This window comes from Apium graveolens, chromosome 7, assembly GCF_009905375.1.
Source record: "Apium graveolens cultivar Ventura chromosome 7, ASM990537v1, whole genome shotgun sequence".
Classification (NCBI taxonomy): Eukaryota; Viridiplantae; Streptophyta; class Magnoliopsida; order Apiales; family Apiaceae; genus Apium; species Apium graveolens.
The window spans coordinates 71,997,700-72,024,044 of record NC_133653.1 but is presented as its reverse complement, the minus strand read 5'-3'; the positions used below and the strand labels follow the sequence as shown (position 1 = coordinate 72,024,044).

The following is a 26,345-nucleotide window of genomic DNA, read 5'->3' as shown; positions in this document are numbered from 1 at the left end:
CTCCTCCATCTTTCTTCCTTCTCTTGTTGTCATTTTTTCCCTTCTTGTCAACCTTCCCTTTCTTCTTGTCATCCATATGACGACAACTGCTTTTGCTTGATTGACTTGGATTCGATCCAAACGTTTTATGTTCATCTTTCTTCTGCTCATCATCATCCAAGTCATCATATTTTTTATTGTTATGTGTCCTTAGAAGCATGGTTTCAGCATTCTTCGAACACTTGGCAAAAAATTCAATCATCTCCACATCCTCATGAGTTTTGTTCCTCTTTGTCTTCAACTCAGTCTCCAAAGTCATCATCAACTTTAAGTGTTGGAAGTGCTTCCATCTTTTAGTGTTTGGGAAGATGTATGCCACTCCTTTGCTTGGCTATAGATATGCTTCAGGAGAAGCACCTATTTGTCCATTTTTAAGCTCATGCAACAAAAGAGTGTCCTCTGGACTCATCACCTTGACTTGTTGATTAATATGTACATATCATATTCCCTTCTTGATTGCAGGATAGAAAGGGACACCTGCATATATCTTTCAACTCCCAAGTCATTATCTTTCACAACTACCCTCTTTTCTCAAAAGTCCTGTCTTGTGACCAACACCACTCTCAGAAAATTGATATTCTTTCCCACAGCCTTTTTGTATGTAAAATGATTGAAGTCGAGGGAGACTCTCAGGGCTTCTAGAAACTCAGCAACTCATTGTCAATGCAAGGGCCTTCCGCTGCCATCTTGTGTCTTTCAAATCAAATATCATCTACACTTTTGCTTGATAGTTGGCTAGATTTTAGATTGGGGTCCATCATCTCCCCCTTAGGCTTGGTAGCAGGCAAGGTTGAGTGTTGAGGGATCTGTTTACTATTTGAGGAGTTTCCTGAAGGGGTACATTCAAAGCACCCATAATAGCTCTAATTGATACACTGGTCTGCATCTGAAAATACTTTTGGGAGTCTATTAGGGACTTGATATCCTACTGTTGACTTTGGACTAGGGAAGTGAGTTGAGAGACTTGAGTTGTGAGAGATACATTTGGACCTTGTAGTTTTGTGATTTTTTGTTGGAGAGATTGGATTTGCAGATTTGTTGAAGTAGAAGGGATTGTCTGTGAACTTATGGAGAGAGATGCACCAAAATTGTGTTGCACCACATTTTTAATTTCCTTCATAATTAAAGGTGAAGGTTCATATATGGCCTTGTAAAGTTGTTCCAGCTTGACCTTTCTGTCATTGTTGCTAGATATTTGATGTTGAACAACTTCATGCAGGACCAAAAATGCATTTTTAAGATTCTTAATGCTTGTCTCCACACTATTCAAGTTAAAGGTGGCCATCATCTCAATAAATTTATTGAATTTGTTCTTGATTTCAATTTGAGATGGCACCAGCTGATCAATCATGTCACTCACCAGCTTCTTGACCTTTTCTTGATGTCCATCCAGAGTCTTTTCCAAAGCTTTCCCTATGAAGTGAAAAGATTTCAGCTGTGCTTTGTAGACCTCTATGATGGCATTATACACTTCTTGTGGGGTAAGGAACTTGTCATTGCTTCTAAAATGGTAACATACTATTCCCTGAATCTAGCCATGACCTCATCCCTTTCCACACTGAAGTCCTTGGACTACCATGCATCTACATTCCCAATCTGCTCAGCTTCATCAGCAATCTTAGTTTGTTGGTCTTCAACATCTTCTTTATATGAAAACAAGATTTCCTGATAGTCTTGATTAGATATATCAGTTGTGAGTAGCTGTTGGGTGATATTTGCAAGGCCTGCAAACTAATATACTAGTAGATCATTCATATTTATTGGTGTAGCTTGAGCATCTTGCAGCCATTGAGAGATGATATTTGAGGGTTATGTTGATGTAGATGGTTGGTTGGTGTATGTTGTAGTTTGGGTTGAGGTGGATGGAAGTGAAGGTAAGGTGACCCATGTGAATGGTGTCACAGTTTGACTCGTAGTTGAAACTGTGGTTTTGACAGTTTGTTGTTCACTTGATAAGTGAACCTCCATTGGAATTGGAGGGGAGTTGACCAGGTTACTGTCATGTACCATGGACTCAAACCCATGTTCCTCTTGAAGGGAACTGGCACTTGAATGTGCTTGAGTACTTGCCTCCCCAATAGCTGGATCATTGGCAATTGAACTCCTAGCTTCAATTATCAAAGGAATTTTAGCTAGGGTTTTGAGGGGAGTTATTTCTTTATGAGAATCCTCCAATTGAATTGAAGAGGATTTAAGTAGCTCCCCTCAAGAGCCCTACCCTCAAACCTATCAGTCTATGAAGGCTGTTGAGCACATGAAGGTGCATTAGAAACTTACACATGGTCTTTAGTAAAAATTGATGAAACCCCTATATTTGTGATGGTGTCATCAAGGTCTACCTCAGCATGTAGCCTCTCACCATCTAAAGATTGTGCCTGAGTGGTGACCACAGTTTTATGAACTGCGTCACTTGATTTGGGCAGGGCTTGAGAAGATGATTTAAGCCCTTCATTAAAATTTGAAGAAATTGTAGAGATAAGATCTGTGAGCTCATGCATGAGTGTTGGCAACTCCCCCTGAATAGATAAGGGAGCTTCAATTAATGTTCCCTCTAAGTGTGTGCCAACCAATTGACTTCTTTCACCCTCTTAAGAGTGCTCAAGAGGGGGTGCAGACTCACTACATGATGCATTGGGGAGAATGCTTGATTTAATAGTGACACCTTATTGAAAATGTGCCACTAGATTATGTTTGGACCCCTGTGTTACAATTGTGTCTTTTTTTAGAAGATGCAGAGGTGTCTATTTAAGTGGTCAACTCAGTTTTTTTTCTTTTTTGGCTTTTTGACCAAAGGTGACTCAATTTCTGTTTATTCCTCACCACTCTCACTAATAACTACTGGAGTTGGTTGCTTCCTTTTCTTTTTACTAACTCTATCTTTTTAAGAGGATGAAGTAGTTGGTTTCCTAGCCTCTAGTAGTTTTGAAGAAAGGGTTTCAGCTGTGGAAGGCCCCTGTGGGTTATTCTATTTGGTGAGCTTCTTGTGCCAGAGTTTGCTTTGCTCACTAGATTCCTTGGTGTAGAATCAACATATTATGTCCTTGTTGGCTGAATTTAAATGTTTAAAAAACAGGCTTCCCTTCCTTACTCCATTCAGAGAAACTTCACTAGTTTTCATGCTTGTGATTGAGCAATCTTCTTTTTCAAAAATGACCTTGAAACCTTTGTCAGTAAATTAACTTATAGTAAGAAGATTCACTTCAAGACTTGCAATCAGTGCTACATCTTCACTAACAACATTTCCAGAAATCAAATTGGAATATCGCATTGTGAATTCTTTGTTGTTATCTCCAAAGGTCACCAAAGGGCTAGCCATCTCCTCAAACTGTGATACCAGGACTTTATCACCTCTCATATGTCTGGAATATCCACTATCAATGATCCATATGACTTTATTCTTCCTGCCCTGCACACAATGAGCTTTAAGTGCGTTTAGCTACCCAAGCAGTGCTGGGCACTTTCTTTTTCACAGAATTTGCAGAACTAGAACTTCAACATTCAAAAGGAACAGTGTTCTTAGTTTCATCAACATTTTCATCTTTAATCACAGATCTAAAGTTAACTTCTTTAAGATACTTTGCCAGCTTATGACAACATTTCATAACTTTAATGTTGCATGGAATGCAGTCAAACTTGTCATAGAAAGAATATGAATCATCTGGTTTATGCCTCATTGTATTTGCAGGCTCCATATTGTGGCTCACTAATAGACTTTTTACAAAGGTGAGTTAGATGATTGGTTGAGCAACATCTTTGACACTGCTTTCTTGGAGCATCTGCAACATAGGCATAGTTGTTATCTTTGTTGCATATATCTTCCCATTTCTGTTCTTCTTTTTTTTCAAGTGTTTTCAGTCTTGATCTCTTTTATTGGTGTCTTAGCAGTTGGACTCACTGTAGGCTTCTTCTCACCTTCAGTATTTGAAGTAGATTTTGCATCCTCCTTTTCTTTATCTTCATCTGCAAGTTCCTTCTTGATGTTAAACTTCAGTTCACTGAAGTTTACTTCACAAGATTAGAATAAGGGTGCATTTATATTTTTAATCATGACAAGAACATCTTAGTTCACACTTTCCTTCCCATTTCCAATATCATTTTTCATGTGAGAATCCACAGCCTCATAGTCCAAGCCAAAGGCTATGTTAGCACATGGTTTGTTCTTCTCATGATATTGATATATTAATTGGGATGCATTTTTGAATGATTTGAGCTTCAAATCATTTTCTCAATTCTTTCTCTTAACACTGCTTCTACTTCTCCAACACACTTAAGCTTGTTCTTGAGGTACTCATTTTCTTGTTTAGCTGCTTCAAGGCCAACAAAATGCAGTTCTAGCACCTGTTTCTCAAACTCAACTTTTCATTAACCTTTGATGGCCTACTCACTTCCTCAGTAGCTTCCACCATGCTTGTATGAATGCGAAACATTTCTACACTCATCTTCTCAATAGTTTCCTTATATTATGCAACAATTAAATTAATGGTAGTTAGGATATGTATCTCAGACTTAGATGTAGATGACTCTCCTTGCTCCAAAGCCACGAGAGTATATTTTCCATATTCTCACCATCATCTTCATCATCTGTATCATCCCAACTTTTACTATCAACAATAAAAGCTTTTCCCTATTGCTTTTTCAGAAGTGTTTCATACTTAGCTTCCAGTTCCAAATAAGCCTTGTCCTTATTCACCTTTTTTGGCTTCTTGCATTCCGTGGCAAAGTGACCAAGTCCATCATAGTTGTAGCACCTAATCTTTGATTTGTCCACAGGTCTTGACTTGTAGCCACTTTTTCCGGTTACATTTAACTGAGTCTTTCCTTTCCAGTTGCTATTGTAGGATGTTTGCCTTCACCCTTGAAATATGTAGGCTTCTTGACTCTGATGTTTGAAACTTTTCTTTCTAGATAAGCCATAGAATGGTCCATTTCATCAAACTCATCAAGAGTATAGAACTCATCCTCTTCCAGCTCTAAAATAACTTGTTTTCGAGGTTCCTTGTTTTTCTTCTCAACAGCTTGAATAACTCGAGTCTGGGGTTCTATTTCATCTTCAATTATTTTGTTGTCATTTACTACCAAAGCACTTGACACATCCACAACATGCCCTTGAAGATTTCAATGACTTTCTCTGCATCATTCCCAGAACATAGCTTTTGAGAATACCATACAAAACCTCCCAAGTTATTCTCCCCAAATCTCTTCCTTCTCTTATTGCAGAGATCTTTTGTTCCAAGTGGTCAGGATGAGTGAGCAATAATTTTAGGTTAACTTCTTCAGCTTCATAGTACTTGTCATGAAGCTGCAAATCATTTATCATATTGTTGAATCTCTCAAAGACCTCAGTAATGCCTTCTTTTGGTTTAGCCATGAAACTCTCGTACTGGTGAAACCAAGATCCTTCTTTGGTTAGATCTCACCTCTTTTGTTCATTCACACATGATCTCTATCTTCTTCCAGATTTGATTAGCTAACTAACAATTGATAATATTGTTGTACATTACAAGATCAAGAGACTAAATTAATATGAGTTATAAGCCACTGTCAAGTGCAAATTTCTCTGGTTTAGTGTAGGTAGATGGATCTTTTGGACCAAAGTGTGCGAGAATGACCATGTCTCCATCTGTTGATTCAGGAATCCTTTTCATAGGAATAAAGGTTCCATGCCTAAGAATCTCAACATACATTGGACTGGTTATCCTGATAAACATCATCATTTTATTTTTCCACAAGGTGTAGTTTACTTTGTCAAAGACAGGAATTTTGATACTACTAATCTTCTGTGCACTCATACTTTCAAGTTCTTTATCTATTTACTTTCAGATTTTTCTCTACTACCACTTGTTAGGTATGAAATGTAACACATAGGGGGTGAATGTATTTTCTTGGTTTTTAATTAACTGTGAAAGTGTTTTGCTATTTGAAACAAAGCAGATGTATGAACTTGTAGTCACAAAATACTTAATTGTAAACACAAAGGCAAATTATCAAAAACTCACTTGATTTATTAAAATTAAACTTGATTCTCCACAAATCCATGTTCTTAAAAATAAGAACTCAGCTACAATTCTTGAGAGAGAATACAAGATTTTTCCTAGATCTGTTTGTTAATTCTAAACAAAGGACCCATGACATGCTTTATAGATCAACATGCACAGGTTTACAAAATTTGCACTAAAATAGACTAACACAGTTTCTAAAGCTATTTTGTACATCTCCATTTCTAGTGTTAGCAAATCTGTGCAAAATCTAGTAGGTATGTGACGCTCCTTTGTCCAGTGAATCTTGGCCCTTGATCTTGTATTCTTGAAGCTGTATTTGTAGTCTTTCCAGTTCTGTGATAGAATTGTTTGTTGACTGATAATCTTGAATCTTCAATTTATCTGCATTCTAAATAATGAAGTTGTTTGTCGAGATCTCTTTTGTTCTGTAGAGATGTCACATATCGATAAGTATGATGACTTATCGATATCTTGAGTTCTCTACATCTGTTAATGACTTGTTGAGGTCTCCAGTTCTCTACAAGTAGAATGTCTTATCGATATCTTCAGTTCTCTACATAAGCTTTTGACTTGTCGATATCTCCAGTACTCTATATGAGAATTTGACTTGTCAATATCTCTAGATCTCTACATGAAGAATTGACTTATTGATATCTCCAGTTCTCTACATGGACTTTTTGACTTGTCGATATCTCAGTTCTCTATATGCAAAATGACTTACCGATATCTCTTGGGACTTTTTTACAAGTCATTTTAGACTTCTCGACATACTTCTCTATAGTCCTTGACATGTGACTTATCGATATCTGACTTAGAACATTTTTCCTAGAACAACATTATTCAACTCCAAGCTGCTACACTTTTCTCTGAGGCAGGATCAGGATTTGATCTTCTTCCAGAGTTTATTCCTTAGCTTGATGGTTGTTCATGGAAAAATCCTTCAGTTTAATCTACTTAACATTTTTACAGCCTCAAGAAGTACAATTACATAATACAAAATTAGATTATCATACAACTTATCATTAAAGTTGCCAAGATGACTTAATATGTTATGTACAGGCATGCCTTACATAATACTTTGATTAAAGTGTAACCAATTATATCATCATAAGATATTGCCTTCACATGACTCATACTAAACCACATAACCTAATATACTTAACAATTTCACTACAACAGTATGTCTTTTATGACTAAACCTATGTCACTTTACACCCAAGCCATACTCCACTAAATGAATCTAATCATAACTATTAAACTTCTTTGCTAATTGGCTACTAACGAAAAAAATAATTCATTTTTGATAAAATCTATAAAATAGGATAATCAACATTACTTTCCAAATCTGTCAAAAAAACATTACTCTCCAACCTACACATACACCAAAATTGAATACCAAAGTACTCAAGTATTTCTCCAACCTTTCTATGCATACCAAAATCACAAAAAAAATCGGTATAACAGTATTTTTTGAAAATATACGAACTTTAATCAAGTGTCAAAATTTTGAACTCATTGTTTGATAAAAACAACCAACTTATTTACATATAACTAAACTAGATATACCACCTAAATATTAAATTTATTGAGCTCAAAAAATACAATACAAATGGCATATATACAGATAAATCTCTTACCAGATAACCACCACAGCGCATATACTTCACATATAAAACCATACATAAATATTACTCCCTCTATTTTAGATTATATGTTGGTTGACTTTTTGCAAAAACTTCTAAGTGCATTAACCGGGTAGTTTTATATTTATTATTTTTAAAATTTTATTTTCTTGAACAAAAGTAGATTATGTATATTATAATTTACAAAATGAAAATTTGAGAAAAAAATATGTTCAATCACCCGGTCAAATGATATTGAAGTGAGTGCATAAAGTCAAGCGTTATTTAACAAAAAATAAAGAGGGTATTAATTTACAACTACTTCATGTGGCATTTATAATTATCACCAAACTATAACACTTACCTGCCAAAAATTATAGCCCATCCGTGTAGCGGGGGCAAACAAGTACTGGTAAGGTAATAAAGTTGAGGAGTTAATTTGTAAAATCACATTGTACCTCGAGAATATATTTATAGGATAAATTAATAATAAAGTACTAAAGATTTCCATTAGATGGAAGAATAATTTTTTGTATAATACAATAAATGTGACATATAATAAGAATGGCAAGTTTAATTGGAATATATCCAACAAATAATAAAATGATACACAATGAAAAATGCATAGAAGTATTCATGTGAACATAATATTCTTATTTATCATCAGACATGAAGCAATCTGATACGTAATTAGGACTTGTAGAGAAATGATAAGACATCCTTGCGTTGTGATGGTCTCCATCTTCTACTCTCTACTTTTTTTATAGATCCTTGTGGCTTAAGCACATTCTCGTTCAATTTTCTTCATCTCTCGCATGAAATAACACTAATTTTAGTTGTTCAGAGGTATCTTACTACATGTGTATGGCGCGTAATTTTGGTATGCGTACTCCATGAGCTTCACATAAGCTTACTCAACTTTGAAGGCACTATTAACAGAGGAATTTTTTGTTAACAAAGCTTTGAGGTTCGCGGCCGGAATTAAGATCTACAGCGTTGGTCCTTCACCGTAAAAGTCGTCGGATTGTTATGATTCTGATGAATCGGGGGCTGAGATCGCAAGGGTGTTTGATGGTGGCGCATAGAGCTCTCACTTCCCATCCCTTACAATGTGCGTACGTACCTCTTTTTATAGAGGATCAAGCCCTACGTAGTTCTTGGTAAACAAAAACCCTAGATGGACCCGGCTTCTTATTCTGTGGCCCAAAAGGAGTTGTCGAATCAACTTCCTATTATAACTCAAATACTTATTTCCTTTAAGAGTGCCTGATAATGTGGCCTAGTCACAAAGGCCCAAGACTCGGTTACGACTTCGGGACTTCACGAAAAAGAAAACTCCCCAGCCCGTGGATATTCTCATCCGCTACTGCTACTTTCGTCGATCATAACCACAGGTATAACCATGACTTATTGCAAATGCCAAAGTATATTATTGCCCCCACAATGATGATAACCCACCAGATTACAGGAAAAGTGATCTCAAGCGTACAAGTGCAAAATGTGAGATAACTCTAGTCTCTCCTGTCGAGGACAACACGCCGAATACAGAGACATGGTTCTCAAAGAACATAATAGATATTTACGACCGTTCTCCTACGAGGATAACCTGCAAGACTATAGAACGACGCCTTCATTACATTTTTCCAGGACGTCGGGCTCCCGGAGGGCTCTTTTTCTCTTTCGGGCGTGCCCTTTGAAGGGTTGGAGCCCTCCAAAGTCCTCTCCCATGCCTAGAGCGCGCCCTAAGCATGGAAGCTCCTCTGGGGCTCCTCTTCTTATCTTTTATTATTCTTATGCTTTATTTACTTCCCAATTTCATTATTGTAGCAACCTCCTTGCTAATTCTTTATTGTTATCTCACTTGCATTGTGGATCATCCACCCCATGTGGCCATATAGCACGAGGCGCCCCCTAGGAAGATCCTGGGACATTTTCCCGGAGCCCGGATCATTCTTTGTTCCTTGATTGTTTCACTCTTTCTCTCTTGTGTTAAAATCATCCTTTATAAACTCCTTATCAATATTTGTTCTTCTTCATCTTCTTTTACTATAGCGACCATCGTGATATTATCATCGTACCGGTCGTTGTGTACTTCCTTCACTATGGTTGTCGTAATCTCCCATTGTGATGGTCATCGTAAGCCTTCATATAAAACTTTATCAATCGTCATTATAACTTATCACCGTCAATAGTCATCGTAAGTGACTCCCATATATAGTGAGCCCTATAAGGAGCGCCCTAGGCTCCAGAGACGCGCTCTCCGGAGCTCATCCGTCTTCTTCCTCGACGGTGATTCGACCCATTTCCTTAAAGCTCCGATGACATACCCGTGTCGTATTTATGGTATAACAACTACCCCCAATTTTCTAGTTTGTTAAAAAACAAGGTGGAAAAACTTCTTCTACTTTCTTCGGTATTCCGTGAATAATTGTACATTTATCATATGCAATGTCTTCACTTTATTTTTTTCTAATAAACTTCCATCCATATGCGTAAATTCTTTCTTCTGTAGAAAAATGTTTTAGTTAATAATCTTCGTCATAAAATTTTCTTTCGAATCTTCATGACAAGTACTTTAATTTTTATCCCGCAAAATCTATCACTAATATTTTCCGCAAACGTCCTCCATAAAAAAAATTTCTTCCTTCCCCCTTCCGGAGACACACGGGGGGCGACCTACCCCGAGAATATATTCTGGGGGTTCAAACTTTAACGAATTTAAAATTTTGCTTCCAGACATGCATATATCCTTCATCTTCATATGTTATCCCATTGACTTGCATGTTAAATATGCATAGCTTATAGATCTTGTAGAATCTTCGCATTGAACTCCCATTATGTTAGGAGAGTAGTTTGGAATTATAAAGTAACATCTAACTTGTGTACCTCGACACTCAGAGTTACATCCAAGCTCACCACGGAGTTCTCTGGCCACGACGTTCTTCATTTCCCAACACGGGGCGTGCTTGGATGCTCCAAAGTTTATCTGAATGAAAATTATATATTTTATATCAATTTTCCATAAATAAAGTTACAATCTTTATAAAGAATTTCCTTCCCTACATTTTAAAATCACTTATTTCACGCCCAGAGCCATTGCAGAGCCCGCTGCTATCGCGGCTCCTGGTGCTATCTCGTCTCCTATTGCTATTGCGGTGCCGTGCTCGGGGCTGCTGCGGCGCCCGATGCTGCCGGCCACTCCCGGGGCTGTTACAGCGCCCGGTGCTGCGGGCACCCCCGATTCTTTTGCGTCGCCCGGTGGTGCCGGGACGCCCGGTGCTGTTGCGGCAACACGTCTTATCTTTAAAAATATCTTATATGGCGTGTCCTTACTTCTTGGTTCCTTTTTTATCTCAGCTCAATACTTCATATTTTTAAGTCTTTCTTATAGCAGCTTCGTGGAGTCGAGATCACTATATCTCTTGTCTTGGGAGCATCCAAATTCCGACATTCTTTTTAAATTGTTAGGAGACGGTTGGATGAAGCTTCAAGTGGAGTATAACTTTAGAGTAATCTAATTCGACCGGAGAATTAGTCCGATGATGATGTTCTAGACTTGAGAGTGAGAACCAAAGGGAAGAGCCATATCATTACTTCCGATGGGGAGAGTAAGTTCCCTTCACATGAGCTTTCTTGCCGAGTGCTTAGAGATGAGCTGAAGTACTTCCTTCCGTCAAAGATTGAGTTTATTTTTACTTTCATGAAGTGTTCGAGACCTTCAGAAGCACCATGATAGATTTTCTTGTGCTGATATAGCGTTGCGAGCGTCGAATGCTCAGATTGGTTATGCAGCAGAGCACTACATGATGGAATACAAACAAATTTGTCCAGTTTCCTTTATGAGATATCACATATTCAACTACGGCGAGAACTTCACGATTTATTGGATGGTTATATTCTTAAAATTGGTCGAGCTTGGGTTTAGCGCATATCTCCATCCTTTATTCGGGTGCATTTTGGATTGGTTCGATGTGGCACCTCTCCAGTTATCTCTCAACAGTTGGAAGTTAGCGTTATCTTTGTTCATGTTGTATAATTTCTATAAGCTTGGTGTTCCAACTCTAAGGGAGATTTCTAATTTCTTCAGTGTTCGTCCTCATCACAATATGTCAGTTTAACTTGGGTGTTCGTACATCTCCCTAACTTGTCTTCCATTTGGTGTGGTATCAATATTTCTTTCTTTTGGTAACATCATCTCTTTTTCTTCAAAATAGATGATTAGAGGGTGAAGAAGTTAAGTAGTGCATCCGTGGATAAAGCGAATGTTATACTTTTACTTCCCTTGAAGACTTTAGTCTCGAAACTCGTTTTACAGAGGATAACCTTAGGAAGATTGGAGTTCTCCATCCCAATGCGGGTTTAAAATCTAAGAAAAGAATTTTTGTCAAGAAAATGGATGTTTTAGCTTCCTCAAAGGATCTTCCCTACTCATCCGGAAGGTGCTAGGCGTGCCCTAGAAAGTGCACACCTTCAGGGCGCGCCCTAGGGGGTGAACCTCCTAGGAATAAAATCCTTTAATTTTTTTTTAGCATTCCTTGTTGTTTCACCTTTACTTGTATTTTCATATATGAATGATTGTCGTGCCCCCTACCTTCTTCACTTGCATCTTCGTGCTATGCATATGCTGTCATCCCATATTTACTTCATCTACGGTGATACACATACATCTCTATCTTGTGTGCTTTATTCCATGTTTGACATGTCATGTACTACTTGGTCTTTCTCCTCGGAAAGAGGTTTGATCTTAGCTTGGACGTCGTGGTTGATGCAGGCATGGTAGAGAAGTATAAGCTTTAAGCTTAAATCACTAAGGGGATTTTTTGTGAACGATCATGATTATGACTTCAGTTACTTTGATGCAGAAATATTCCCATACGTCAATGACCTCAAGGTGAACAATGCCAAGGCTATCGATGCTAGGAGAGTCATCTTAGGACTTGGCCCCCGGTATGTTCAGACCTCAAGCATTCTTGTTACAACAGAAAGCATAGTAGGAGTCATAGCCAAAGCATCTGGTGGTGTTACGACTGAGGACATTGCTATTTCTGCTTATGATGTTCCTTGCATCGTGAGTTATCCTCTTTTGGACTATCTTCTCTCAACCCCCGAGCATAAGGATGTGCTTACTAGACCATCTACATCTTATGTTCTTCATATGTGTTTCCTTCTGACTTCAATGATACTATAACTTTTATTGAGGTGCATGCCTCTATAAATCCTTGCAGCGTGTACGAACCTATTTACTTATCGCAATTTGCATCTAAACTCTATATTGCTTACCTTGTTGTTGTCGTTTCACTTTTTCCTTAGAATATTTTCATCTTGCAAAAGTTAAACAACCAAGGAACTTGTAACTAGAATAAATTGACTCCAAAAATATTTCCCTCGGGGGGATCCTGCTCCGGGCGTGCCTTAAAGAGTATATGGCTCATTCAGGAGACTTTGCGTCTTCTTGTTTACTTGAATGATGTTTTTATTCTTTGCATGTTCGAAAATTGTCTTTGACTTTCATGCATCTTTTCATTTGCACTTCACGTCTTAAAACAAACAGGGATCGAGCTTTTCTTTCATCTTTTCACCTTCAATCTCTTGCGTAGATTCCTCGTCTTTTTGACAGAACTTCCATTGCTTTGCATTGATTTCTCGTCTTTTTTGACGGACTTCCATTGCTTTGCATTGATTTCTCATCTTTTTTTATGGAACTTCCATTATTTTACATTAATTCATCGTCTTTTCTAATGGAACTTCCATTTGATGAGTTCCCCTTCTAGATTTAGAAACCTTCAACTATGAGGTTCAACCGCAAAGGCTCAAGGCTCATCCGTAATCGCAGGATTTCATGGATAATGCACCCTTTAGATATGAATAACATTCTGCTACCAGTTGTTCCTTTGATTACGAATGCAGGTATATCCACGGTTCATCTCAAGTATCAGACGCATCCGTAGCTTGTTAATGCACGGCGCAGAATTACTCTAAAGTATTTCAAGATCAGGAATACTTCTAGAATTACTGTTTGAGAGAGCTTCCTCTGTTAGAGAAGCGTCATACTTCGACAATGGGAATCATCCTTGGAGGGTGCATCTTGTGTAAGAGACGCGTCTACCTCGACAAGGTTATTCTTCATATGAGAGTGTATCATGTATAAGAGACGCATCTACCTCGGCAAGGGGAAATCCTTGGAGGGTGCATCATGTGTAAAAGACGCGTCTACCTCGACAAAGGTATTCATCCTTGGAAGGTGTATCATGTATAAGAGACGCGTCTAACTCGACAAGGATATTCATCCTTGGTGGGTGCGTCCTATATTAAAGACGTGTCTACCTCGATAAGTCGTTTACATTTCAAAAAGGTTGTCTAAGTGATTCTTCAAACGACAAATTCCTTCTCGCTTCTTCCGGAGCTTCAAGCAGTGAACTGAATTTTTCTTTGAAAGCGCGCTCGCGTCTTTAATAGATTGAAAGATCTGATTGTCTTTGTAATCCTAGATATGATTCTACCTGGAGGACACATCCTAGATATATAGACATGTATGATTAATGATCTCTTTTGAAAATTGTTGGAAGTGATCTGAGCCTCAAATATCCTTGCCAAGGCAGTTTGCGGGGATTTTCTTCATGTAGAATCTCCCTTACGATCTTCTTCCTTCATCTTCAAGCATTCTCCTCCTGATCATCCTTTAATTTACTCCTAGTTAAGTCTTCAGAACTTGGTAGAATTCTCAATATCTTGTAACCTGAATAGAATTCTTCAATCTCTTGTCTTGCCCAATAAATCTAAATTTCCATCCAACTTAGTTACTTTACAGCCGTGGGTGCAATCTTCAGATTTTGTTCGACCCCCCTGGATGAAAATCGTAATATATAATCTTTGTCGTGGTCTCCCTAACCAAATAGGTGAACGGCTACGTGTTTTGTGTGGATGTTATAACCTTCCCACATTTCTTGTGTCATAATAGCTTTGTTAAATCGTCCACATTGACGTTTCCTATTCCGAGTATATTTTGAATATTGGGTTGCGATAAGAGCATGGGTATTGCTGTGATCTGAGCTTGAGTTTGCATCACAACCTACAGTTGTGGTGGTGTAACAATTTTTGGATGAGGCATGACTCTTTGCGGCTGCGTCAATGCAACATTTTACGACTGCGGTGGCACTACTACTTGTGATTGTTGTCGTGTAGAATTCTGAGCATTGATCCTTCGTCGGCTTGCCGACTCTTGATATTCCTCTTATGGCCTTCTTCCACCATCAACTATTGGGGTATGTGTATCTCTACCCCTCCATCATTGTTGGTATGAGCCACTCTGAGTATCGCCTCTACTTCCCAGTTATGGCTCCTATAGCCGACGTTATTAAGTTTTTTTCCTTTCCTTCTATATTCAAAACTTCTTTGCCTTTTTTTCCGGATGAGGGTATTCATTGCCGCGAAGCCTTTCTTCCCTTGTGAGGGGCATATATGTATTCCCAGGAAGCCCTAATTCATGTTGATCTCCATTCTATTGTGTTTCTAAAATTAACATCTTCGGATCTTCGTCGTTTAATTGGATGCCAAGACGTTCCCTCAAATGAGATAACCTCCTTCATTGTTTCTCAATCTCCAGATCATCGCGAGAGATCTCGCTATTAGTACGTCATGAGTTATGTGCATGTGGGACTATTCTTTGCTCTTGATTTGGCTCTAGTTGAAGCCTTTGTTCATCATCTGAGATTTCTACAATTGGAACATCTTCAGTGTATTGTAAGCGACAGAGTGTTACCCCCTGAAAACATTTATCGTGTGATATACGATCTTCCTTATTTTGTTCTTCATAATTTTTTTTAGATTTTTCATCAATCATGTTCTCCTTAGAATGATACCTTCGAGGGTGATGCTGGCTTTCGCTGCCCTCGATTAAACCTAATCTTCTCCTGAAGTGCTTTCAAAAAAATTTCATCCGATGGAGTTTTTCCAATAAATCACCATTATTGAAGCATTACAGCCGTTGTTTATCCTCATGCTTCTTGGAGTATCTATCATCCTGTCATTGAAACCTCCATCTTCTTGTCGCTTGAAGCGTCCATCTTAATGTTGCTTGAAGCGCACATCTTCCTGTTTCTTGAAGTATCCATCTCCATGTAACGTAAAGCGTACATCTTCTTGCCGTTTAAAGTGTCCATCTCCATGTTGCTCGTTGCTTCCATCTTTTTCTTCACCCATGAGTTCAATGATCGGAGCAGTATCCTCAGAATAATTCAATCATCGCGAAGTGATTGGTACATGTCTAACCTCAGCCTGTCCACGACTATCCGGAGCACCTCTCTCTATCATTGGAGCTTTCCTACGTGTCTGACCAGATCAGGTTTTGCGATGGCTTCTTCTTGTCTTTCTCCGCCGCGTGGTACTAAATCTTGAATCAAAACTATTTAATGCATCACCCATCCGATAAATTCAATCTGTCAGATCCGCGTTGTTGATGAGAACTGGCGACGCTCCGCTAACTAACGGAGTTCCGCGTTATTCATAGCGTCCAGCTTCATTAGAGTTGTAGCCGTTGTCACGAGAGTTTCCATCATTGTTGGACATCTTTTTCCTCTTAAGATTCGATTTGATTCAAACCCCTCTTTCTAGTGCCAATTTGTTAATGGAGAAATTTGGTTATTAAAGATTTGAGGTTTGCTGCCGAAATCAAGATCTGCAGCGGTGGTTATTCGCGGTAAAAGTTGTCAGAGTGTGGTGATTGTGATGAATCGGGGGCGGAGATCGTAAGGGTGTTTGGTGGTGGCGCATAGAACTCTTGCTTCACATCCCTTACAATGTGTCTACGTACCTCCTTTTATAGATTATCAAGCCCTACGTAGTTCTTGGAGAATAAGAAACCTTGATGGACTTGGCTTCTCATTCTGTGCCCAGTAGGAGTTGTCGAACCAACTTCCAATTATAACTCGAACATTGATTTGCTTTAGGATTTCTCGGCGATGTGGCCTAGTCACAAAGGCCTAACCCCCGGTTACGATTTCGGGACTTCACAGACAAGGAAACTCCCCGATCGGTGGATATCCCCATCCGCTACCGCTACTTCCGTCGATCGTAGCCTTATGTATAGCCATGACTTACCGCAAATTCCAAAGCGCATCCTTGCCGTGATGAGGATAACCCAAAAGACTATAGGACAAGTGATCACAAGCGTAGAAGTGCAAAGAGCGAGATAACCCCAGAGTCTCCCGTCGAGGACAACCTGCCGAATACGGAGACAGGGCTCCCAAAACACACATTAGATGTTTACGACCGTTCCCCTACGAGGATAATCTGCAAGACTACAGAACGACGCTTTCGTTATATTTTTTGAGACGTCGGGCTCCCGGAGGACCCTTTTCCTTCTTCGGGTGTGCTCTAGGAAGGGTTGGAGTCCTCCGGAGTGCTCTCCCATGCCTAGGGTGTGCCCTAAGCATGGAGAGCTCCTTCGGGGCTTCTCTTCTTCTCTTTCTTCTCTTGTGTGATTCTTATACTTCATTTACATACCAGTTTAGTTGTGGGAACAACCTCCTTGCTGATTCTTTCTTGTTATCTCACTTGCATTGCAGTGCGGCCACCCCATGCGGCCATATAGCATGTTGCGCCTTCTAGGAGGGTCCGGGGACATTTTCCCGGAGCCCGGATGATTCTTCATTCCATGATTGGTTCACTCTTTCTCTCTTGTCTTAAAATCAACCTTAATAGACTCCTTATTAATACTTGTTATTCGTTGTCGTCTTCTACTATAGTGACCATCGTGATATCGTCGTTGTAATCTCCTATTGTGATGGTCGTCGTAAACCTTCATATAAAATTTGACCAATCGTCGTATAACTTATCGTCGTCAATAGTCGTTGTAAGCGACTTCAATATAGGGTGAGCCCTATAGGGCGTGTGCTAGGCTCCGAAAACGTGTTCTCCGGAGCTCGTCCATCTTCTTTCTCGACGGTGATCCGACCCATTTTCTTAAAGATCCGATAAAATACCCGTGAAAATTTTATGGTATAACAGGCACCTTACACACCATTCATACTCCCTCATCATCGTGATTCTGTTGTTGAGTACCGAAAATTAGGATTCATTGAGTACCAATAATAATCATCACATAACCATTCCCTACCCATTTCTTTATAAATATCAAAGGTGTATAACTAATTTTTATTAAAATTGTAAGTAATTGATTTGTAAATATGGGCAAGATATATTTTAATTGTGGAAACACAAACTAACAATACTTTACTCTATTTTAAATATAAAAATAAATATGACTTATGCAATCATTTTTAAGTTGCAGAAAATGTAAGTAATACTTTTATTACGGTTAAAATGACTACTCATTTTCGTGTAGAAAGTTAAACCAATTAGTAATCAAATCATATTTTTTAACTCCCCGAAATTGGATCTCGAACCATCAAAATTGTTGCATTTTGAGTTTCCAGAAGGAATGAAAAACACGAATAAAAGATCTTAAGAACTTAAATTGAATGCCATATTTTCTTCCTAATGATGGACGCCATTTGAAATGGCGTTCCCAACTTACCTTAATAAAAGTCATGGCAGCTATACCATTTCTCCTAAGTTGAACAGAGGTGGGTTGTTTTTGCTAAATCTGTTCAAATTTGCACCATTATAAAAACGGAGCCCTTGATCCTGCATATCCTAAAACTACCCCTCATAGATCTTCCACTGTCACTGTGTATACATAGTGGCGACTGGCCAGTGAGTTTAAGGTAAAACTAGTGAAAAACATGTGCATGCATTTGTTCTGTGCGTTCTTGCTGACCACTATAAATACACTTGACTCCTTGCAGATACCCTTACAGCTAAGCTTCGCAGTGGACAGTGGTAGCATGCATGCACGAGAATTTTAATCCAATATCTTGGTCCACCCCACCTTGTAACGAATTGACTAATAACCAAGCTTGCTTTTCATCTTGATGGATCAACTTATATCTTATCAGCCAAACTTCTCTGTCCCAAATTAAAAACAAAGTCATATAATCAGTCTCTCTCAAATTAAACGTCAAGGTCTCGTTCTTTTTCTTTATCGACCTCTACATTCCATCTACCTCTTCTTTTCTTAATGCTAAAGTAATTGAATTTCATTCCAAACATTTGGATGCTATTTGTTGAATCTTAATTATTTGATCAGTAAGAGTTGGTAACGTTTCCTAACTATAGTGGATAAACTGCTGATCAATATTTGATTAGACAGACACCAAATCTTACTACTATTACAAACAAATCCAAACAACAGAACTGCTAAAAAGAAGCAGGCCTTTGAACAAACACAGATATATATATATGGATTGAATTATCCACATCTCCATGCATGCACCTCTCATATACTTTTAAAATCGTCTTTAAACTCCCCCCCCCCATAATGGTTCTCTCTTTACACCAAAATAATGACTAACAAAAGCATGCAATTTATATGTAATATCATCTTTCTCTCTTATGAAAAAGAAAAGAATGTCGACCCGTTAAGTACATGTATACACGTGCGTGTGCCTATATAACCTACATGTAACATGCATCGACTACATAGTTCAGTTCTGCATTGCATATGGACCATATTTTCTCAGGTGTGAACCCTATTATAGATGAGTAAGACTTGCACATCATGTGATCGTGCACTCAAAACTTCCAAATTTAAAAATTTTATATATACATTTATAGGATATATACTGTAATACATTAGGCCCCAATAACTAATTTTGACGGATGCCTGTAAAGCTCAGGATTGGCTCACCTTCTATCCGTTTAATAACAACATATAGATTAGTCAGGTCTGGAAACAGTAATTGTGACCTCTACCAAATAGATATACATATGGAGACTAGATCTTTAAATTTTAGTTTCATTACTGTGGATTTAGAGATGTCTATCCACTTGCCCTTTACAGTATAATTTTATAAATCGTATGTTGAAAGGTAGATAGATGAAAGTGCTTTTAGCAAAGCAGCCACTTTTGCTGATGCAACCAAACTACCAAAGCTTTCTCTTTTTTTTCATCTCTTTACTAGTCAGACCACATGCATATATATGATGTTCAACATATATAGTTTATTTGTTACTAAACCATTAATTCAAGAAATATATCAGATTTGTAATAAAAATCGTGGAGCCAACAGAAAAGGCTTCCGCAATGAAATAATGTTGAAGACATCCACTATGATACATTGCGGAAACTTCCGCAATGAAACAATGCGGAAGACATCCGCTATGAGACAATGCGGAAACAGTATTGATACAATGCGGAAGGTTTTATTTTTTTTAATTTTTTATTTAAATAATATGTGCTTTAAATGTGTTTCTGATTTAAATATATTTATAATTTAAAACAAATATAATATTTATAATTTAAAACAATTAACTTATTTTTTAAAAATAAAGTACTTAATAAAATTTAAGAAAGAGATTTATATTGAATTAAATATTGAATAAAATTTAAAAAAAAAGAAACACTTCCCTTACTTACCATCATATTAGTTCGAGGGACGTATACCCGGTGGTTCTTTTTTTTTTTTAAATTTTATTCAATGTTTAATTCAATATAAATATCTTTCTTAAATTTTATTAAGTACTTTATTTTTAAAAAAAAAAATCAAAAATAAGACTATAAATTCAAATTTATTTATCATCAAATTTAATAATGAATATTTAAGTGTTGAAGATAACATTAAACATTCAATATTAGAAATTTCAAATGAAATGATATAACTTACTTATAGGCATTGTACTCCATTTATACTTATCAAGTGCTTAATATATTTTCTCAACAAAATAATATTTATTTATTTTTTTACATACCTGTATATTATAAAAAACAAATTAAAATTAAGTACTATATGTTTAGACATTTTTTTAAATATTTATGTATTTTTTTCATCAAAAAAAGGCAAAATATACAATAATAATTACAAAAAAAAAATTGATATAAAAAATTTATGTAATATTGACAAGTAACATGAATGTTATTATGAATTTTAAAATTATTTTACTAATTATTTTCTTCTCAAAAAAATCAAAAAATAAACAATTATCAAAACTGCTTCCGTAATGATTCATTGCGGAAGTAATTAATGTTTTGACAATTTTTGCGCGTTTTAGCGCGTGGGTTGGCTAAAGCATTAAATACACCTTCCGCAATTATTGCGGAAGTGTGCATTAAATTTGTCTTACCAGCTTTGTATTTTTGCTTTGTAAACCCAATTTCACCATTTTTCTCTATCATTTTTCAATTTGGAGCCAAAAAGAGGTTAGTTTTTCTTTACTATTTTTAATGGCATCTCATTTATTTAATTATTCAAGTTCATCTAGTGAGCATGACAATTTTGATTATTTTACACCCGTTGGGAAAAATCCGGTTTATCGTAAGCTTATTGTAGATGATGTTAATGAATTGATAGATGTTTATAATTATAAATGTAAGAAAAATTGGATATGGATGATGATGATATTGAGTATATGGAAAAAAAGAATATGGATGATGATGATATTGAGTATATGGAAAAAGAGAAATATCATAAAAAAGAAGAGGGAGATTGTAAGGGAAAAGGAAAAATGAATGATGATGATTTTTGTAGAGAAGAGAAAATGAATATAAGTGATGATGATGTTGATGATGATGATGTTGATGATGATGATGGAGATGATGATATGAGTTTTAAAAAAAAAAAGGTTACGGTTTTTCAAAATCAAATATGAATAGTGTTGTGCCTTGCGTTGGTATGTTTTTTAACACTTAGGATGAAGCCAAAATTTTTTATAGAGATTAAGGTAGAAGTGTTGGATTTGAGATTATTATTAGGAGTACTCATAGACATTCATGGGGTAATGGTATCTCCTCTCGTTTGTATATTTGTCGTAAGGGTGGAAGACTAGGTTCTAGTACGAAATTGAATGTTGATGATGAAAGAAAGGAAAAAAGAAGGATTAGAGATGTAATTCCGAGAACAAATTGTAGTGCTCGAATGTGTGTCACTCATAGAGTTAAAAATAATAAATGGGAAGTAACTTTGGTTAAATCAGAGCATGATCATGATATGGTAACCTCGGATAAAGTACAATTCATGCAAAGGTCCAAAAATATAGATCCGGTTACCCGAGCATTGCTTGAGTTATTTGATAAATCGGGCATTGAAACCGCTAAAGCGATGAGATTTCTTGGTGAAACATGGGGTGGTGTGGAAAAACTTGGATTTTCTAATCAAGATGTTCGTAACGTAATTCGTGATATTCGACGACGGGTGTTCGATTCCGGTGATGTGGGGAGTGAGATGGCATTGCTACGACAATTGAAAGAAAAAAGTTTTGGAAACTTTTTCTATCGAGTTGATTTGGATGAAGAAAATAGAGTTAGAGGTTTGGTTTGGGTTGATCATCGATCATTGAACGCATACACGAATTTTGGAGATGTTATTTCATTTGACTCCACATATAGGACCAATAGGTATTGTATGTCGTTTATACAAATAACTGGGGTCAATCACCATTACCAAAATATCTTGTTCGGGTTTGCACTCATGCGGGATGAGACGGAGATTTCATATAAATGGGTTTTGAAGACATGGTTGGAAGCCGTCGAAAACAAACCTCCCCTCACTATTATTACGGATCAAGATATAGCATTGGAAAATGCTATTGCCGAAATTTTGCCGGATACCAAGCACATATTATGTTCGTGGCACATAAGTAATAAATTTCCCGAAAAATTGTCGACTTTGTACACACAATATTCGGAATTTAAAGGGGATTTTAATGATTGTTTGTACAAGTCGTTGTCACCCACGGAATTTGTTGGTAAGTGGGAGGTTTTGGTTGATAAGTATGGGCTCGAGGATCATGTCTGTCTAAACGATATGTATGCCATAAAAGATAAATGGATTCGTGCTTACACAAAACAACATTTCTCCGCCGGTATGACCACCACCTCAAGAAGCGAGTCCATGAATTCATTTTTTGACGAGTATGTGAAAGCTTCAACCGGGTTGAAAGAATTCATTGAGAATTCACAAAAGGCTTTGGAAACACAAATTCTTAATGAGGTTAAAGCCGACTACGAGACCGAGTATAAGGAAAGGAGATTGATATTTAATTCCTCCTTGGAAAATCATGCTTCTTCTATTTACACAAAAGAAATGTTTAGGCAATTTCAAAATGAGCTTAGAAAAAGCACATCTTATGTGGTAAATAGTTGCAAAGATGGTTCCAATTACATGTGGAAGTTGTATGAGAGGTCTGCTGGGAGGGAGGAGGCTTTGTACTACCGACAGGATGGGTAGTATGAACATCAACAGTCTCACCCTACAATAACATATTAATACATATCAATGCATTATTTAAGAAGAGAGTACCATATCAATGCATTATTTAAGAAGTTTATCAAAGAGTACCTGGCGTAAGCATTTCTGGGAGACATGAAGTGGGTCCTCGGAAGACTGTGCATCACTAGTCTCAGCCTGTAGTGACCTTTACAACATTTCAATACATTATCAATTGTAAACAAGTTTATCGTGAAATTTCTGACAAATAAATAATACTACCACGCGTGCACGTTTATGAGATACAGTGCCATGATCAGGTCTTTTAAAGGAGGGTCTATCAACCAAATGACCCCTCCACTCGATCATATCGAGTCAAAAAATCAGGAACCGCCTCATAAAACCAGTCTCCAACATCATGACTGTGTACCACCTGAGCCAACCTCATAGCACTCTCCAACTAAAATATAAAAAAATGATAAATAATTAGGTATTTTATTCCTAAAAATGCAAGATTTAATCAATTTAAGGGGTAAAATGTAATAATTCTTTTTTTAAGTCCTAAATATGAAATAATTAGGCATTTTATTCCTAAAAATGCAAGATTTAATCAATCTAAAGGGTAAAATGCATTAATTCTTTTTTTAAGTCCTAAATATGAAATAATTAGGCATTTTATTCCTAAAAATGCAAGATTTAATCAATCTAAGGGGTAAAATGCATTAATTCTTTTTTTAAGTCCTAAATATGAAATAATTAGGCATTTTATTCCTCAAAATGCAAAATTTTAATCAATCTAAGGGGTAAAATGCATTAATTCTTTTTTTTTAAGTCCTAAATATGAAATAATTAGGCATTTTATTCCTAAAAATGCAAGATTTAATCAATCTAAGGGGTAAAATGCATTAATTCTTTGTTTAAGTCCTAAATATGAAATAATTAGGCATTTTATTCCTAAAAATGCAAGATTTAATCAATTTAAGGGGTAAAATGCATTATTTTTTTTTAAGTCCTAAATATGAAATAATTAGGCATTTTATTCCTAAAAATGCAAGATTTAATCAATTTAAGGGGTAAAATGCATTAATTCTTTTTTTAAGTCCTAAATATGAAATAATTAGGCATATTATTCCTAAAAATGCAAGATTTAATCAATCTAAGGGGTAAAATGCATTAATTCTTTGTTTAAGTCCTAAATATGAAATAATTAGGCATTTTATTCCTAAAAATGCAAGATTTAATCAATTTAAGGGGTAAAATTGCAAGAATTAAGGAAGAGTTATAAAATATACTGCATCAACCATATTCTGCTGGTTATACCAATCACGAGGCCGTATCTTAGTGGCATGCTCAGCTACAAACGGTACTATCTTCAATTTACTCACCCTCCTATACTAATACATGTACTCTGTCATCGGTACATAAGCCCCCTCTATAACAATAGGCATACCCGTGTCAACAAAAGAATCCCACTCCAATATAAGCTGTCTCAACAAAACAGTATGGTTATCCCGTTGCATACGGGATAACCTCTCCACACGTAGAAAACCGTGATCCACCGGCTCCTCAGGAATATGCTGCAGCATACCGAACTGTCTCAGAACCCTGTCCGGCATGACATACTCCACCATCTCAAAATGAATCATCGGTATGCGACCGAGTGCCGTATGTAACATATCCATCATGTCAGTATCATAATCATCGACACTATAATCAATCCTCCTATAAAACCTCTGATATGGCTGCCATGTCAACCAACTCATCTGAAAGCTATCAAAATCTCCCCGATAACCTCTTGTGTGATGGTGAGGGTTACTCCTCCTGTTAGCTACCGGTCTAGCCCACGTTGTAGCCCTCGGCAACACAAACCTCATACGCAGTGCAATTTCCGGACGGCCAGACAATACCCTCTCCCAAGCCCATAACATCAGCAACATAGCACACTCGTTCAGACTGCCTGAAGACTTATACACAACCTTCGACAAGCATCTTTACAAGTAGCTCAGAACAGCAGCCCCCCAAGCATAATCGATAATATGATTAGTGTCCTGTATAAGCTGTAGATATCGGGGGTGCACCACATCCCGAGATGAGGTAGGAAATAATATACCTCCAATCAGAAACAGAAGATATGCTCGGGTGTAAACTATAGGATCCTGCTGAAGAAACTCTGGACTCTGCTCCCCCTCTGGCCTAGAACCATATCTCGTGCATAACTTGTGAAGAGTCACCCCGCCTCGACCATACATATCAGCCTGCTCCTTCTCAGTCATCCTCAAATCCTCCAAGTTGGTCACCCAATACGGTTTCGGATTATCAAGCTCTGTATGGGTAACAGCACGACCAGTAATAGGCAGCCCCAAGATCATGTAAACATCCTCCAGTGTAATGGTCATCTCACCGAATGTGAAGTGAAATGAGTTAGTCTCTGGCCTCCACCTCTCCACCAGTGCAGTGATCAAGCGAATATCATTCTGCGGAACAACCAAGGGGTTAACAAACACCCCGAAACCCCAGCCTGTAAGCAAATGTATCTGTTCCTCATCCAATACCCAGTTACCCATGTTAGCTCAACTGTCTAACATCGAGCGTCAACCTCTCACCCCCATCCCATATAAGAGTACTAATGTGATCATCATGCATGGTCAGCAATGATCGATCCATAGGCCCGCATTCCATATTCATTTTATCTGCAATTTTCAAAACAAGAATTATTTCAGTTTGATATTATAATGCACAAATAAGGGCAGAATAACAAGCAACTAAACAAATAACTGCAAATAAACAAGTAATTAAACAAGGATAGATTATAAACAATTAATTAATAATTAAACAAGTAATTTGCAATTAAATAAGTATAAACAAGGATATCTTTAACTATATCCTTATTTCAAATTCAAATTAATTCCTAAATCATATATAGTCATTTTCATTAGCCCCAATTAAACAAGTATTTAAAAAAATATATATTTAAATACTAAGAAATATCCTTAATTGAAATTATTAATTCAAATTAACCTAATAATTATTCATAACTATTCCAAACCATTTATCATTAATTTTAAATATTAACATAATTATTCGAATGAAATTCACAACTCAAAATTAAACCTAAATTCATTTCTTAACTAATTTATTTCAAATTAAAAAATTAAAATGACCTAATCCTTATTTCAAATTATTACTTTAAATTCAAATTAATTATTCTAATCATATTTAGTCATTCTAATTAGCCCAAATAAACAAGTATGCCTAACTCAATATTTAAATACTAAAAGCATGCCTAATCACCCTTAATTATCCCAAATCATCTATCATTAATCCTAAATTTAATCTAATAATTCGAATTAATATGTATATAATTAACTTAATTATTCGAATGAAATTCAGAACTCAAAATTAAACCTAAACTAATTTCTCAACTA

At 36.8% G+C, this 26,345-nt stretch overlaps 1 protein-coding gene across 1 annotated transcript; it reads left to right on the top strand.

Annotated features, from left to right (window-relative positions):
• The first annotated feature begins 1,834 nt into the window (after positions 1 to 1,834).
• On the top strand, positions 1,835 to 22,941 carry LOC141673734 (protein FAR1-RELATED SEQUENCE 5-like). Its single transcript, XM_074480477.1, has 4 exons — positions 1,835 to 1,913; positions 10,763 to 10,954; positions 12,523 to 12,728; positions 21,529 to 22,941. The coding sequence occupies exons 1-4, from the start codon at positions 1,835 to 1,837 to the stop codon at positions 22,939 to 22,941; spliced, it is 1,890 nt and encodes a 629-aa protein (XP_074336578.1).
• Positions 22,942 to 26,345: the final 3,404 nt, after the last annotated feature.